Source organism: Heloderma suspectum, chromosome 2 (genome assembly GCF_057233095.1).
Source record: "Heloderma suspectum isolate Gila_16-S chromosome 2, 16-S_ref, whole genome shotgun sequence".
NCBI classification, from domain to species: domain Eukaryota; kingdom Metazoa; phylum Chordata; class Lepidosauria; order Squamata; family Helodermatidae; genus Heloderma; species Heloderma suspectum.
This window is the reverse complement of record NC_139459.1, coordinates 266,703,107-266,718,787: the sequence shown is the minus strand read 5'-3', so window position 1 is coordinate 266,718,787 and position 15,681 is coordinate 266,703,107. Positions and strand designations below refer to the sequence as shown.

Here is a 15,681-nt window from a genome sequence, read left to right as displayed (position 1 = left end):
AAGGGTGCTTCCAGACATGGTTTTTATTGTGCAATTGCCCTCATTCACATAATTTTATGGGGTGTTCAGACAATGATTTCATCTTTCATTTGTAACCCTCCTGTGTTTTCCATTCCCACCACAAAAAAATCTGATAAGGAGGGAAAGATGGGATAGATGCACAATACCTTTAAATTAATAGTGCTAGGAGCCCTCCATCTGGAAGAGAGCTGGACCAGAAGGAAGGCTGCGAGAGCTGGACCAGAAGGAAGGCTGAGCGAAGGAAGATAGATGCTTTTGAACTGTGGTTCTGGAGGAAAATTCTGAGAGTGCCTTGGACTGCAAGAAGATCAAACCAGTCCATACTCCAGGAAATAAAGCCAGACTGTTCACTTGAGGGAATGATATGAAAGGCAAAACTGAAGTACTTTGGCCACATCATGAGAAGACAGGATACCCTGGAGAAGATGCTGATGCTAGGGAAAGTGGAAGGCAAAAGGAAGAGGGGCCAACCAAGGGCAAGATGGATGGATGATATTCTGGAGGTGACGGACTCGACCTTGGGGGAGCTGGGGGTGGCGACGGCTGATAGGAAGCTCTGGCGTGGGCTGGTCCATGAAGTCACGAAGAGTCGGAAGTGACTTACCGAATAAACAACAACAACAACAATCTCCACTGTGAATAATTGAGTTAAATGAGTTGATCACACAGTTTTTACTAAGGTACTTCACCAACAGAATGTTATTATTTGGAACCTAAAGTTAAGCTCATCTATTTACTAGTGCTGTCCTATTCCCACCAGAGATGGCTGGCATACCACAGCCCACCTAATTGTCTTCCAACTCAACACACTGTAATAGAGAAAATATATATGAATTTATTTTTCTTTTAAAATTTGTATCCTCTCAAACATGGGTCCATGAAGTTGTCCAGGCAGTCAACAACATTGTATCAAACAAGAATTAACACAATGCAAACGGTATAATACAATATCAGATAAAACTACACATATAAACTTTCAACAAAGAAGCAGCAGCAAAGAGTAGACAGAAAAACCTGTCAGGTAGATTTATAAAACAAAAATACCAATGCCAGCTCATGCAGTCAACAAGAGCTTTGTCTCTCAGGGGAAAGTCCATGAGGGACAAGAAGGAACCTTACAGCAGTCCATCAGCACCATCATCTGAGACACTGCGATTCTTCCAGTTCTCAACCTCACCAGGCAACCATGGTTGATGATGTTGAAAATAGCTGAAAGGTCCAGGAGAAATTGGCAGGGTTACATTCTCCTGTCTATCTCCTGGCTAGGTGATCTATCTGGGTGACCAAGATGGTTTCAGCACCCAAACTGGGCCCCAAAGCAGATGGATATAGATCAAGATAATCAGTATCATCAATAAGTCACCAGGACTATGTCACTACCACCAGGCTGCTCAATCACCTTGACTAAGAATGGTATGTTAGAGGCTAGATGGCAATTTTTAAAGTCCTGGTGTTCTAGAGATCTTTTTAAAAAACAAACAAACCATGGTTTTACAATTGCAGGAGGGAACAGGAATTGTTGTTGTTGTTCAGTCGTTAAGTCATGTCCGACTCTTCGTGACCCCATGGACCATAGCACGCCAGGCCTTCCTGTCCTCCGCTCTCTCCCGAGTGTGCTCAAGTTCATATTCATTGCATCGGTGATGCTATCTAGCCAGCATTTATCAGCCAGGACCCTCCTGGCCAGCCTCTCCCAGCTGGTATGAAGCAGGCCAAGCAGCCAGTATGGGCAAGGGTTAAGTGCACATATAGTTGGGCAGTTTTCCAAAAACTCCATCCACATCTGTAGTCAGCCAAGCAAAAATCAAAAAACAGAGGCCATGGACACCTCCTGCATGGGGTTAACCTCAACAAGCTGCCTGAGTCAGAATACATGTGAAAGATTTTATCCATGAAATGCCTCACGGACATTTTATATTTACAGTGGGCCATGAAGGGTTGGATATGATTAGAGCTGAGGCCCATACAGTGATAACCTTCACCAGTTAAAACACTATGTGTAAAAGCCTTCACTACTCTTTCCATGTAGGACTACAGCTTGTATTAGCTTCCCCAAGCTACAGCATGACTCTATTCTCTTCTAATTTTTGTTGTCTTTTCATTTTTATGCTAACTGGGGAAAAGTTACTACAACCATACCATTATGTTCATTGCAGTTTATTTGTTTTAGTCATAAGCCATAACAAAATAGAAAAAGAGAAACAAAATCATCACGATAACCCTAATATCGAGCAAGGATGATAAGAATGCAGAACCATCACCACCTGTTGAATTTGCATTAAAGATATGCCACTATGTGATTTTCCTGTGCCATGCCTTTAAGTATTTTGGAGCTACTGGTGGGGGGGAAAGAAAGAGCACCAAGCAATGTGAGAGGGTGATAGCAATGAATGCAGCACAAGTCAATACTTACTGGAAAATCTCATGAGATTTTCCAATAAATATTGACTTACACCATTTTGGGTTTTCTTCTATTTTGTTGTGTGAACCAGTGTTCCTTAATTGTCTTCCTAACCAGTTGACTTTCTGAAGGTCATGCCATTGTGGCCACTGTCCCTAGGGAAAATCTGATGGTATGACAAAGCATTGGACTATTTTTGTTCTCAGAAGGATGAGATGTTTCTTGGAAACAAAGCAATACATAGGTCAAGTGTAGTTATGCCAAAAGGATACAGAACAGAGAAGATCAATGACAGTGGTGGACTATGGGTGCAATCCTAAACATATTTGTTATGGAATAAGCTCTCAGTAGTAAACATGCATAGGATTGGATTGTTTGTTTTTGCTGGAACACAGAAGATTCCATAAGAAGCTAGTCCATCACCAGGAGGCTCTTAAGATGCTTTTCTTAACGTGCCAAAATCAAATGATACCTTCTGAAATGTACTGGAAATGCTTGCAGTCTCTCACTCTCCAAAACCCAGAAGCTATAGAAATAAATGTGGCTTTTACAGTCACAGGCCAAGAAGTGGAGAAGATAGTTAAGCATGCCACTGAGTGCAGTAAGGGCTAGGAGGAATGAAACCGCCTTTTAAAAAATTAAAATAAAGAAATCTCAGCTTTTCAGTTTCTTAGACAGGTTAACTTTATTCATTGTACATTCGTAGGAAAGAAGCGATGTTACAAAATAAAGAGAATGAGGTAATTTTACTTCTCTTTCTCTCATCCCCCACCTGTCTCTCTCTTTTAATGGGCTTCTCCAGAAAAATGTGTGATCCTGGGATGACTGCTTTCGAACCAGAGGCTCTAGGAAACCTGGTGGAAGGGCTGGATTTCCACCGATTCTACTTTGAAAACTGTAAGCACCCTATGGCTTTCCAAAAGATCATCTGACTCTATCAGAGCATGAATATTTGCACACTAGGTCACCTCATCAGCCCATCTAGTTCAGTGCCTAATCTCTACCTACTACAGCCAGTATAAATCCAGCATAACAAAGTATGAAAGAGGCCTGGAGGTACAGTATATATGGAATTTTCTTCCCTGTCATTTACCAAGATTCTGGCTGTTAGAAATTGAAAGGCTTCCTAACCAAGATATCTCATTGATAACTCTTTTGGTTGAAAGAAATTGATGGGCCAACCTCCACTAAATTTGTCTTATCTCTTTTTGAGCTTTCTGAAAAGAGAAGGGTAACTTGCCTGAGCTGGCATTTATATTTAGGGCTCAGAGGTACAGCGTATACTTGAGCATACTGCTCAAATGTTAAGTGCTGGGGGATTGCCTGTTAGAAAAGATCTCAGGTATCTGTCTGGTAAACACCTCTGCCTGAGGCACTGGAAAGTGGAAAGCCACCGCCCGCCAGTCAGAATAAATCACGCCGACCGAGCTGGATAGGTTGAATTCAGTATAAGTTGGCATAAACATTGATTGCTTTACCTCTTAATCATTCTCAAAGTTTCAAACAAAATCATACATGATTGAAAGTGAGCTGGATGGTTTACACAATTTCTGAAAGTTAAAAGAGGGATCTCATTCCCTATTAAACTCGGTGGGAGCATAAATTGAAACAAGCCTAGATAAATGTGTTACATATGTCTGTTTTCTGGTTACACCAATTATTTTCTGAAGATTAGAGGAGATCTCCCAGTTACGCAGTGGGGGCTGGGGTTAAATTTCCGTGGAGCTGTGAATCCATTCTGGGCTTCAGTCAGAACTAACGGGAGCCCTAAGAGAACTATCCAAGGTGCTGAACCTATTTTGGAGATATGGTTCAGCACCTTGGATAGTTCCTTTAGAGTTCTGGCTAGTTCTGACTGAAACCCAGACTAGATTTACAGTGCCATCAAAATTGGAGCCACCAGCCTCCACTGCAGTTAAGTTGAAGAAGCAAGGAGCAGACTGCATTGACTTCACTGGCTTTTCTTTCCACACCCAGTATGGTCCAGAAACAGCAAGCCGGTGCACACAACCATTCTGAACCCACACATCCACTTAATGGGAGATGAGTCTGCCTGTATTGCTTACATCCGCATCACACAGTATGTTGACACAAGTGGGATCCCTCGCACTGCACAATCTGAGGAGACCCGAATCTGGCACCGCCGGGATGGCAAATGGCAAATTGTTCACTTTCACAGATCTGGAGCACCTTCTGTTTTACCACAGTAAGTCAGTCCCAGACTACAGTGAAGATCCTCTCAGATCCTCATTTGGCATACCAATAGAAATGGAATAGGGAGAGGGTTCTACCCATAAAGGTGGCCTAACATTTTTTTTAAACAAACAAATACATAAATAAAATTCCACAGTGTAAATAGGGGTGTAAGTGTAAAATTAAGGTTAGAAGTTTTACACTACAAACAAGACAGTGGAAGAAAAGGGCAGCAGTTAAAGGTGAATTTAATGCACCTACCTACATCTGGTGGTTTTAGAATATTTGAATTTAATATATTGTAACCAAGTCAAAATTTTCTTGAAAGGGCTTTTACATAAGACTACAAAAATGGATTATTCACCTGAGCTTTAGGACATCTCTGCACGGGGCTTTTATCATGCACTCGCGATTGGTCACTCATGGAGGTTTACAGGTCCTTTACGTAACCTCCAGGGTCTCTCCCGTGCTTTCTAACCTTTATCCTACTTTTTTCAAGATTGAGGAAAGTCCAGCATTTTTTTAGTGTGACAATGACTGCGTGTAATTGCGCAATTCCACTATACCACAGTGCCATCTAGTGGTTGTATAATGAAACATATAGAACTTGCAGAGAAAGGAAATCCCTGGGGAAAAAAGCATGTGTAAGCACGTGTAAAGGAGCTGTTCTTAATCCTGCAAAGAATCCGGAAGCAGAAAGTGCGGGATAAAACTGTGGTGTAGAGAAGCCCTTAGACAACAGTGCGACAACAATGCACTCATAACTTAAAGGATTCGATTACAAGAAGAGAGTTTGAGGCAATTCATGCGCATGTAATTTCATGACCCACCAATTACAAATCCACATTGTTGTTTCATCATCTGCTAAAATTCATGTGCAACCTGCCAGAATGGCAAAAACCTCTGCTATGTGATAGGCTCAGAAAGGTATTTTAAGGGTGTGGATAGCATTCATGGAATAGTAGTGACTAATTCCTGGAGTTAGAGCAAATTTGACTTTCTCCCTCACCCAACTGATAAGTCACTTTTTCTTGTGGTAATAAGACCATGAGGTAATTCGAGTATATCAAATATGTGGTGAACAAGATGTCTGAATCAGCTCACAGGATGAGAACTGATATTATGCCAGAGCAAGTCAAATGTATTGAAAAATATAAAGCCAACCTGGAATCCCTAGATGCAGCTCAATGTTTGATTTCCATCTAACTTTTAGCGATGCCATTCCGAATTGGGGTTGTCACAATCCTTTTTCCAACCCCATTTTTTATTTTACTGTGATCTTATGACTGCCTTGCTTGCTTGCTGGAAGGATGTACCATTATATTCCATGTTAATTAATCCACAACCATTTTGTTCCATAGTAAATAGATTTAACTAATTAAAATGGATTAGAACCCCCTTATCATCTATAAGCTTGGGCTGAAAGGAAACAAGGGGAAAACTTCTTTCTTTTATCACTCTTTAAACTTCTTGATTCCAAGAAAGTGCTTCAATGAAGTTAAGGGTATGCACTGCTGTTGTTGTTCAATATGAAGGAGCATTCGACCATGCAGACCCCCACCTGCAGTCTGGAATGTTATAGGCCAAGAACAACATGTATGTCTGAGCACAGCCCTACTTAGGCATTCCACTAACTGTGGGTACCAACGTGTGGGCTGGGGGCAGGGCTGAACCATCTGCAGAGAGAAGGCTTGCATGTGCACTGGTGTACATGCAGAGGCATCCTTTCTCTGTAGGCGCTTGCGCTCTAGTTGTGAATGCCGGGGGCGGGGCTACGTAGTGCGCATGACGTTGGAGGAGGGGCTGTGCAGTGTGGCTACACAGTGCAGCACCGTTCTCAACTCATGTGTTGGTGTACACAGTATGTGGAACCCCTGAATAAGGCTCATCTGTTTCCCCTGTAAGTTTAAGAATATTCCATATGAGCATCCCTGAGAGCGGAGAAGGGTATAGTTGTATCACTTGCCCAGGTCTGATGTGACTTCAGGGCTAGTCCTTAGCAGTCAACCTAACAGTGGTTAGTACCCACTCTGCTATTGAACTGAGACATGATTCAGTTCATGTTATGAATTATCTGTCCATTAAAAAAGTGTCCAAGGCAATATATAAGAAGAATGCTAGAAGTGCAGTCATATACATGCCTACTCAGAAGTTCAGTGGGACTTATTCCCAGGCAAGTGTGTATTGAATTTCAGCCTAAGAATACATATATCACTGGGATTCAAAAATGATGTTTGCATTTGCTGCCTTTTATGGTTGCTTCCTGTTTCTTTCCAATTGCCACCCTTCATTCACTTAGGTATTATAGAAAGTCCAAATGACCTTGTGATCAAGTTATGGTTTTCCAGTGTTTTTTGTGTCATCCTCCCATATTTCTTCAGACCTGATTTGTGGCACTTTTTGTGACTTTGAATGGAAAAATGCACTAGCCTATTTAATGTGGACTGGCAAAGTCCTATTAATTCACCTGGCCTGTGCTGCTGTGCATTTGCACTCAGTGTTAGACTTCCAGGAAAATTATTTTTGGCACTTCCTTGTTGCACTGAAGCATGTACAGTAAGACTTAAAGAATTTTGTTGTTACACTCCTCAGAATTCCAGGCCAAAGGGGGGCAGTAAGATGTGTCACTGTTCTACAAGCTTCTCTGGGGCTCAGTAAAAACAAGGGGGATTTCCTCCTCCATTCTCTGACTTGCTCAGAGCTGTGGAGTCTGGAACTCTTAAGGACTGGAGTAATGAAAATAAATACAAATTAATGCATTCTTGTACTTGCACTTCAGCTCAACAAGAAAGAACCACTTTTAATGCATCTAAAATGGGCTGTAAAGTAGTACAGGATTAACCCCTCTGTTGACTCCATCCTTCTCAAATGTCCCCTCCGTGGGGTCTGGGCAATTAAAAAAAATGGTGTGCTAAGGTAAAACTGCATTCATTAAAAAGTGAGCTGGCAAGTAGTCCGTTCCCCCAATATTTTTCAATATTTGGTGTATGTTCCCCCCCCCTTAACATGGCATTGGGCATGAGCATGGGATGCTAATGGGGATATAGTACTATATTGTGAAACTACTGTTTTAATTCCCTTTGCAGCTCATGGCAGAAGAGTGATGCCCCAGCAGCACTATAGACTTGTAGTGCAACCCATGCCTGTCACGGGGATAATGACAGCTTAAGTATATCCTCATGCCTGTTCTTTCCATGTTTAAATTAGGTTCTCTCTTCAAATTAAGAGAAGATGGTTCTTCAGTAGTCTTTGGGGTATGAGGGGCCACTTTGGTCGGAACTACTGGGCGCGGGACGATGGGCAGCTCTCACAAGAAAGGCTTTTCTTTCCCCCCTCTGTTCTCAGGGTAGTAAGCCCCCCCCCTCAACATGGTTCCCACCCTCCTGGACACCTGGTGAACAGCACACCTGGGAGTGCTGTTCAATCCCTTCCCCCACCCCCCGCCCTCAAATCTTGAGAGGTGGATGCTAGTAGGGGAGGGGAGCCTCTGAATTTGTCTATGAAGAACAGTGACAGGCCTTTATGCAAATGGCAAGGATAGTTCTATGGGGTGGGAATGGCTGGAAAGAACCAAATCCAGAGAGCATAATTTTGGTGCAGTAAAAGGCCATTTCCTTTTATGTTTTTCAGCTGAAGCACCAGCCACTCAGGCCAGGTTTCTCACTGCCTCACTACAAAGGGAAGATCCCTGCTATACTTTATCTAGGGAACTTGGCTGCTGACTCTACTACTTGGTTCTTGCTGGAATTCCTTTCACACACAGAGCTCCTCATCAAAATAAGCCGATAATTTAATAGACTTTTCTCCTTCTGTTTCACACGCTCCATGTTTGCCACTTTGTGCCATTCTAGTAGAATAGGGCATGTGCCAGGGCCCTATTGCATGAAGCAGCTTTCTATGTAAAAGGAGAAACAAATGAGGAATAGACTGAGATATAGCCTGCAACTAGTACTGGCCATTGAGCTCACGGATCTGTCCTCGTTAAATATTTTTCACAATTAACCATGTTTGTCACAGGGACAAGAACTGTTTCAGTCTCTATTTCCACTAAGTCTTAAGGGGACTGAGAGAAAAGAGAACATGCAGAGAAAATGTAGACTATCATGCACAATTTAAACTACGAGTTGGAGGCTTGGTGGCCATCTCCTCTCACTAGTGGATTGAGACCCACACATATAATACAATGTTCTTACTCTATTAATCTCTATCAATTTATTTATTTAAAATATTTCTATACTACCCTTCTTTATCTAAATTCCTGGGCAGTTCACAGTGCTCTGTCACTCCTGAATACTTGCATCTTCTATTCAGCATTAAGCTAAAATCTGACAAGTATCAGCTTAATTTAAACTCTCGCAAACTTTTGCTGAGGTGAATATAGTTTTATTCAGGTTGGTGAGTAAAATACACCATTAATTTATCTCCCCAGAGAAGTACATTTTTGTTACTGGCCCAATAGAGGTTCACAGTACTTTTAATGATATATACATTTATTCTCTTCTCCATTTAGAGCTTGAGGGAAAGGAAACGACTAATGTTTTATTGGCATTATAATATGTCTAAGAGCAAATAGAGATACCTTAACAAATCTGGCATGGTAGTGGGTTATTTTTTCACATTATTTTTAATGCAGTGACAGTGGTCTCATAGCCTGAGGCAGTCTTTGCCACAATCCAATCCAATATAGGAACTTCCTTTTATCCATGGTCAGCTTGGCAATAACCTCTTAAATGTCAGCTGATTTCACCTTCTGTTGAATTCAGCTTTCTTTTAACTGGCCTTTTGCTCCCTTACCTACAGCATGCTTTTCCCTCTGCCCCTTCAAGACTTAATTCCATCATTAAGCCAAAAAATAGATAAAACCCTGTATCTTTCCCCCAGCCCCCACAATTTCCTACATATACAGTTCATGAAATGTGACAGCACTGAAGATGCTGACCGTATGGAAACAGAACTGCCCCTTCAATTTGAAATAAAAATAGAGGGCAAGACTTTCCAGCAAAGACAAAGAATGCAAGCTTTACTAATGACACTTCGAGGCATTTTGATTATGCTTTTAACAAACAAAGTGAAACCTTTCGCTATCTCTTGTACTTTGAGTGCATGCCTTTTTATAGGAAAAACAAAACCCTTCTGTGTTATTTCGTAAATGGATTTTGAGTATTTGCTGAAATTGATCTTTATGTAATACCTAGAAATATCAACTGTTTGGGTTTGTGGCTGATTTTTAATGAAGTTGGGGTGGGTGGGTGGGGGCTTAATATTTTATTGTTTACATTTGGAGTTGACTTTGTGACAAATTGTTATTGAAAGTGCAAGAGGGTACAGGAAGCTAGAAATGGGGCGAGGGGAGGGAGGATTTCTGATGTGGGTTTCTTGCAAATCTCATCAAGAGCTTTACACCATACTGGGACTCCTTGTGGTGCACTTTCTAATGCCATGGAAAGCTTCGAAAAATCAGAATTGCGCATTCTAATGGAACCCAGTGGAGACCGAGGAAACTTCTGAACTTGGGGACAAGGGACAGCTTCCGCTTTTAAAGAGCATCAGAGTCAGCTTGAAGGAATGGATCCTTCTCAAGCTGGTGTATTTTTTTTATGATAAACCGATAGTCAGTGTGTCTCTGACACCACTGTTGTATCATTTTGATGAGATATGGAGGGCTGAAAGACTTCTATTTTTGGCATCACCTTCTTGCCTTCCAGTACAGGTACGGGAAGTGTGATGGTTGTTATTTTTTTGGCAGTCTTTCTGTTTCTTGTTCCCTTTTATTTTTTACAACTTTAAAAGTCTTTACTCTTTGATGTGAGATTAACTACCGTGCACTTCTACTACCTGGGGAACTTATAAATGGCACTTTCTTCATTTGCATGACATATAACTTTATAAACAGCTATGTGTACTTCAAAGCAAACAAAAATGCTTGTTGGGGGACAGTAACAACAAAAAAATGGGGTAGACTCTCTGTATCAATTTTGAATGGTGTAGTTTTGCCTTTTCCGTGGTTTGAAATGCTTAGCTTTCCATCTTGTAAGGCAGGGTGGTCATCTGCCAGTATAAAACCATGTTTGCAAAGTGCAAGGATAATTTCCCATTGGAGCTGAGGGGAAGAAGTGATTAAGGATACAGGAGGCCCATTTGGCAGGATTTTGGTCAACAGGAGTTGACTTTTTGCTTGGGATGAGGGGTAAATGTTACCATTCACCAATCTCTAACACAAAAAGTGTAACACAGCTGGATCATTCAAGTCATGTTGATGCTGGATGGAATTACAAAGAAATATGCTGAGGTAATAATTACACTGAGGTAAGAAGGGCTTTCATACCAGGGGACTCTTATCATATGAACATGGACCTGTGGATTTCTTTAACATCATTGGGTTTATTTTCATATTACTTGGGTTTCAGTAAAGATTTTGGCTTCCTTATCCTCTCCTACCACCAGCATTTAAAATGAACAGGACAGTACATCTCACCATCTGCTATCATGGTTTCTATATCTGAAGGGCCATTTTTTGAGTAACTAGTGTTCACAGGTCCTAATCTTATGTTGAACATCACCAAGTCTCCTAGGTAAGTCAAAGTCTTCTGGACTCCAAGGGGGACATGAATCGCCATATGTTGAGCAAACATAAAAACTACTGGGCACTGAACTATTTATGTGCCCTTTCCCATGAAAACCTCAGTTTAGCTGATGAATCTGGACTATGTGTCACTGCTGCTAAAACTCGATAGTCTAGCCTGTGTGGGCTGTACCCATCACATTGAGCTTTTGCTTCCAGAAAGTTATGACAAGTCCTTCAGAAATGAGGGGCCTCTTCCCTACCCATGCATTCTATCAATCATTATCCTTGACTGTGTTTCTTTGGGCAACATTATTACATCCTGTAATGAGTCAATATTTTGTAACTTCCAAAATAATTTCTGAACACAAGATACCTTGACATTTCTAAGTCGAGAGAAGCAAGGTCCTAGCAGAGCCTGTGGTTCAGTTCTTCTATGTCTTCCAGTAAAGAAGGAAAACTGAGAGGTGAAAAGGTATTCCAGCCCATTCAAGCTTTGCGCACTACATCTGACTTAAGCACCTGCACTTTAAGGTGGGCCCTCTGAGCATGGATTGCATTTCAAAAACCCCTCACTCATTCTTCACCTTGATTTCTAGTGGCATTTCTAAAACCATTTTAACTGTGAAAGGATTTTAGATTTTCTTTCATAGGGCTAGTTTGCATGATTGCCGCAGCCCACCATGGCTTATTTAAGTGTGTTGTGGTACATGCTGGCAGCCATTTTGAATATTCACACCATGACAGGTGTTCACCCTGGCTTATTCTGTCATGCAAACCCAGCGAGGGTGGCTTATGCATACTCCACGGGCTGTTTTAGAAGTTGTTTAACCCTTGCATAAGCCACCCTTGCCAGCTTCGTGCAACACGATAAACCACGGTGTCCAATCACCATGACTTGAATATTCAAAAGGGCGTCTGGCACACACCACAGTCCACTGTGGCTTAAATAAGCTACAGTGGGCTGTGGTGATCATGTGAACCCAGTCATTGTCTGTAGTACATGCTTCTCTTCTGAAATTTCCTGGCCTCTCTTTACCCTTTCAGATCACTATTAAGTGGCATAATATCTAGACACATCAGGCCTAGCTTCCTGGCTTCCAAACTGAATGATACCTGCAAATTGACCACCAGGCATGCCAACTGGCCTATGAAACACTGACCTGGATTGCACAATCACTTTCAGCCATGGTGGCTTAAATAAGCCACTGTGGTTTGCAGCATGTGCCAGGTGCCTATCGGCACCCATTCTGTAACCCAGCCCCTGCTTGTAGGTTGTTGTGTTGTGTGAACCCATTGAGGGTGGGTTGTTGGCATGGTTAACAAACCACCCACAACCCTAAAACAGCCCATGGGTTCTGAGTGGTTTGTTAACCATGCCAACAACCCACCCTCAATGGGTTCACACAACACGACAACCTATGAGCGGTGGTTGGGCTATGGAATGGGCACCTGGCATGTGCCACAAACCACACTGGCTTATTTAAGCCACCATTGCTGAAAATGATTGTGCAAGCCCGCACTCAGTCTTATTATTTACCTAGTGCGGTAGCTGGAGCCCATAAGCATAGTTAATATACCCTTTGACATGTGATTCTGGTTCCATAGGATAGATTCTAGCCACTAGAGGAACCAGTAATGTGATATGTTTTTCAAAATTTTCAGAGGTATGCTACATGTTACACAAAAATGAATGTAGGAAATCCACAAAGAAGTGTTGTCTTCCCCCCCCCCATTGTTTTTAATGAAAAGCAGTCTCAGGGGACTACAATTCTGAGCGGAGGGCTGACAGCAGTAATGGGGTGCTCAACCCTTTCCCTCAACCCTTTCCCTGCCAGATGTTCTTTCTGCTCAAAATCCCCTTCCCACTCTTTCCTCCACCACAGGGTGTAAGATGCATGCTTACAAGGGTTAATACTCCTGGGAACCGCACAGAGGAAAAATGATTGTGGGAGGATTTTGAGCAGAAAGAACAGCTGGCAAAGAGAGGGTTTAGTATCTCATTCATCCTATCAGTCCTCCACTCAGCACTGCAGGCTCCTGTGGCAGCTTTTCATTAAAACCATGAAATGGGATTTGTGTGTAACATGTTGTTTGCCCCTCAGTTTTAGGAAGGAAGCAGATTTCAGGGTGTGAGATGTCCTTGGAACTTCATCTGTATGATGCAGCAGGCAGTGCTGCTACTAGAAACAGGGGCATGAGCAGAAGAGAATAAGCTGGACTGCTAGTGCTCTGCCTGACTCAGGGTCATGGCTCTGTATTTGCTTGATGGAGTCCAATTGCTGAGTTAAGCAAGGAGGGACACTGCTAGAAAATGTGCTTTAGCCACTAATCGCCAAGACTGTCGCATCCGACAAGTCAAACATACAATGATAACTTTGCCTTTCAAAACAAACTGATATGACCCAAGGTGATATTCCATTTAAAAATTCAGTAGCTAAAGGCGTGCCCAGCCTAGCCAATTTCATCGTGATCTGAACCTACCATGCAAATGGCTTGCACACTTTATCACGCAACTTGTCCCAATAATACAGCACATCTGTTTTGTTTGGGTTGTGTTTTTTTTCTTGATGTGTACACCGGTGCTAATCTTTCCCACCAAAATGCCCCTTGTTAATGTTTGTTCAAACATCTCTCAGTGGATAAGGGCATTGTTCTCCCCCTTCTCATACATAATCATAGCTTTTTCCCGTTCAACAACATTTGCAGTTTTTAACCTCACTAATTTCTTTTGGTACCCTTCTTTGAAGTGGAGGAAGGGCTTTCGCTGACTCAGCAGAGCCTCAACTTCTTCATTATCCCACAAAATGTCTCAAGCCCACCCACCCCTTTTTGCACATTGTATCAAAGTTATTGGAATAAGAAGGGCTGCACATCTGTATTTGTGCATATTTAACTTTTTTTGAAAGAAAAATAATCTGAGTCTATGATCTTGAACAGAAAGAAATTATGTATGCATAGCAAAGCAGTGATGAGCAATAAAGGTACGATGATAGATGAGAGGGATAAGGAGGGATAAACCAATCCAATCTAATAAATTGCAACAGAGATCTGGTCTGGACGTTACTCTTCATAGGAATCTAGAACCAGGGTTAATGTATACTACATCCATTTGTCTTTTCTCTATAGCTGCATAAAGTAATCTCGATCTCTGGAGATTTTCAGAATGAATCTGGGATAGTTTATGTCTAGTGAATTGGACAGTATGGAAAGAGACTAAAGCTATCTCATGTAACCTTATGATTCTCCAACTGATTTGAAAACATTTGCAAAGGAAGATTGCTCTATGCTGGAGCCTGGAATTCACTAAGTTACTTTGCAATTAAATCCCAGAAATCTATTTCCAGCTATAGATAAAGTCAGGAGGTTAGACTTCAAACCAGAATGTTCCCTAGCAAATTTTCATTATTACACACTAGGATTCCCATGTCTCAGGAACCTTGGCATATTGCTTACAAGCAGCATGCTTATAAACACTTCCCGACCCTGCTGTGAGCGGGAGCAGGTAAACATTACAGACTGTTGGTCCATGGTTTGTTTTGTTTAGCATGATGTGCAAACCTGGACCTTTGATTTATCTCTCCCCAGGAAGCCAGAGAAATAACTCATGGTTTGTTACTGGATTATTTGTCTGGCTTACTGGAGGAAAGGAAAGCCAGAGGTCCAGGTTCATATGGTAGGGATGTCAAAGAATTTGTCCACGAATCTCGGGGAGGCCGAATGCCAGCGCATTCGGCCCCCTGAAATTGGTGGAGAAACAGTCTGCCCCCCTGCCCCCCCCCCCGGGATGGGACTTAACTTGTTCGAATGTCCCTGGCAGTGGCAGCTCCGGCAGTGGTTCGGCGGCGGCGGCTGCGGCCAGTCTTCCGACCGGCTGCCACCGCCACCATTTCTAAGTAAACAAAAAACAAACGTGATAGGCTACGTAAAGATTTACGTAGCCTATCACGGCTAGATTTTTAAAAAACACCGTGATAGGCTACGTAAATGTTTACGTAGCCTATCATGGCTGACTTTGAAAAAAAAAAGAAAAGCGCATACGCAAATGGCGGCGCCCAGCGTTCCCCTTATTTTCGCCGTAGTCTACGTAAATGTTTACGTAGACTACATGTGCCAAAATAAGGAACGCAAATGGCGGCGCCCATGGGCGCCGCCATTTGCGTATGCGCTTTTTTTTTTCAAAGTCAGCCATGATAGGCTACGTAAACATTTACGTAGCCTATCACGGCTGACTGCAGGGACGCAAACGGTGGAGGCTACGGCCGCCGCCATTTGCGTCCCAGCAGGAGAGGAGGTTTCGCGGCCGGAGGGACGGGGCGCCTCCCTCCCAGCCAGAATTTCGGGGGGGGAGGGACGGGGCACCTCCCCCCCGGCCAGAATTTCGGGGGGAGGGACGGAGCGCCTCCCCCCCACCGCGAAGCAAGCTTCGGGATCAGGTAAGGGACTTTCGTCCATCCCTATCATCTGGCCAAAGGTCTGTGGTTTGTTTAGCTGCTCCTGCTTT

General features: G+C 42.6%; 1 protein-coding gene across 1 annotated transcript in view; it reads left to right on the top strand.

Moving 5' to 3' along the window:
* CAMK2A (calcium/calmodulin dependent protein kinase II alpha) overlaps positions 1 to 4,632 on the top strand; it is a 161,402-nt gene extending 156,770 nt beyond the window's left edge. Inside the window, exons 17-18 of the mRNA XM_084829810.1 lie at positions 3,225 to 3,319; positions 4,400 to 4,632. Coding sequence (XP_084685936.1) covers positions 3,225 to 3,319; positions 4,400 to 4,632 — 328 coding nt within the window. The remainder of the gene's footprint in view (positions 1 to 3,224; positions 3,320 to 4,399) is intronic.
* Positions 4,633 to 15,681: the final 11,049 nt, after the last annotated feature.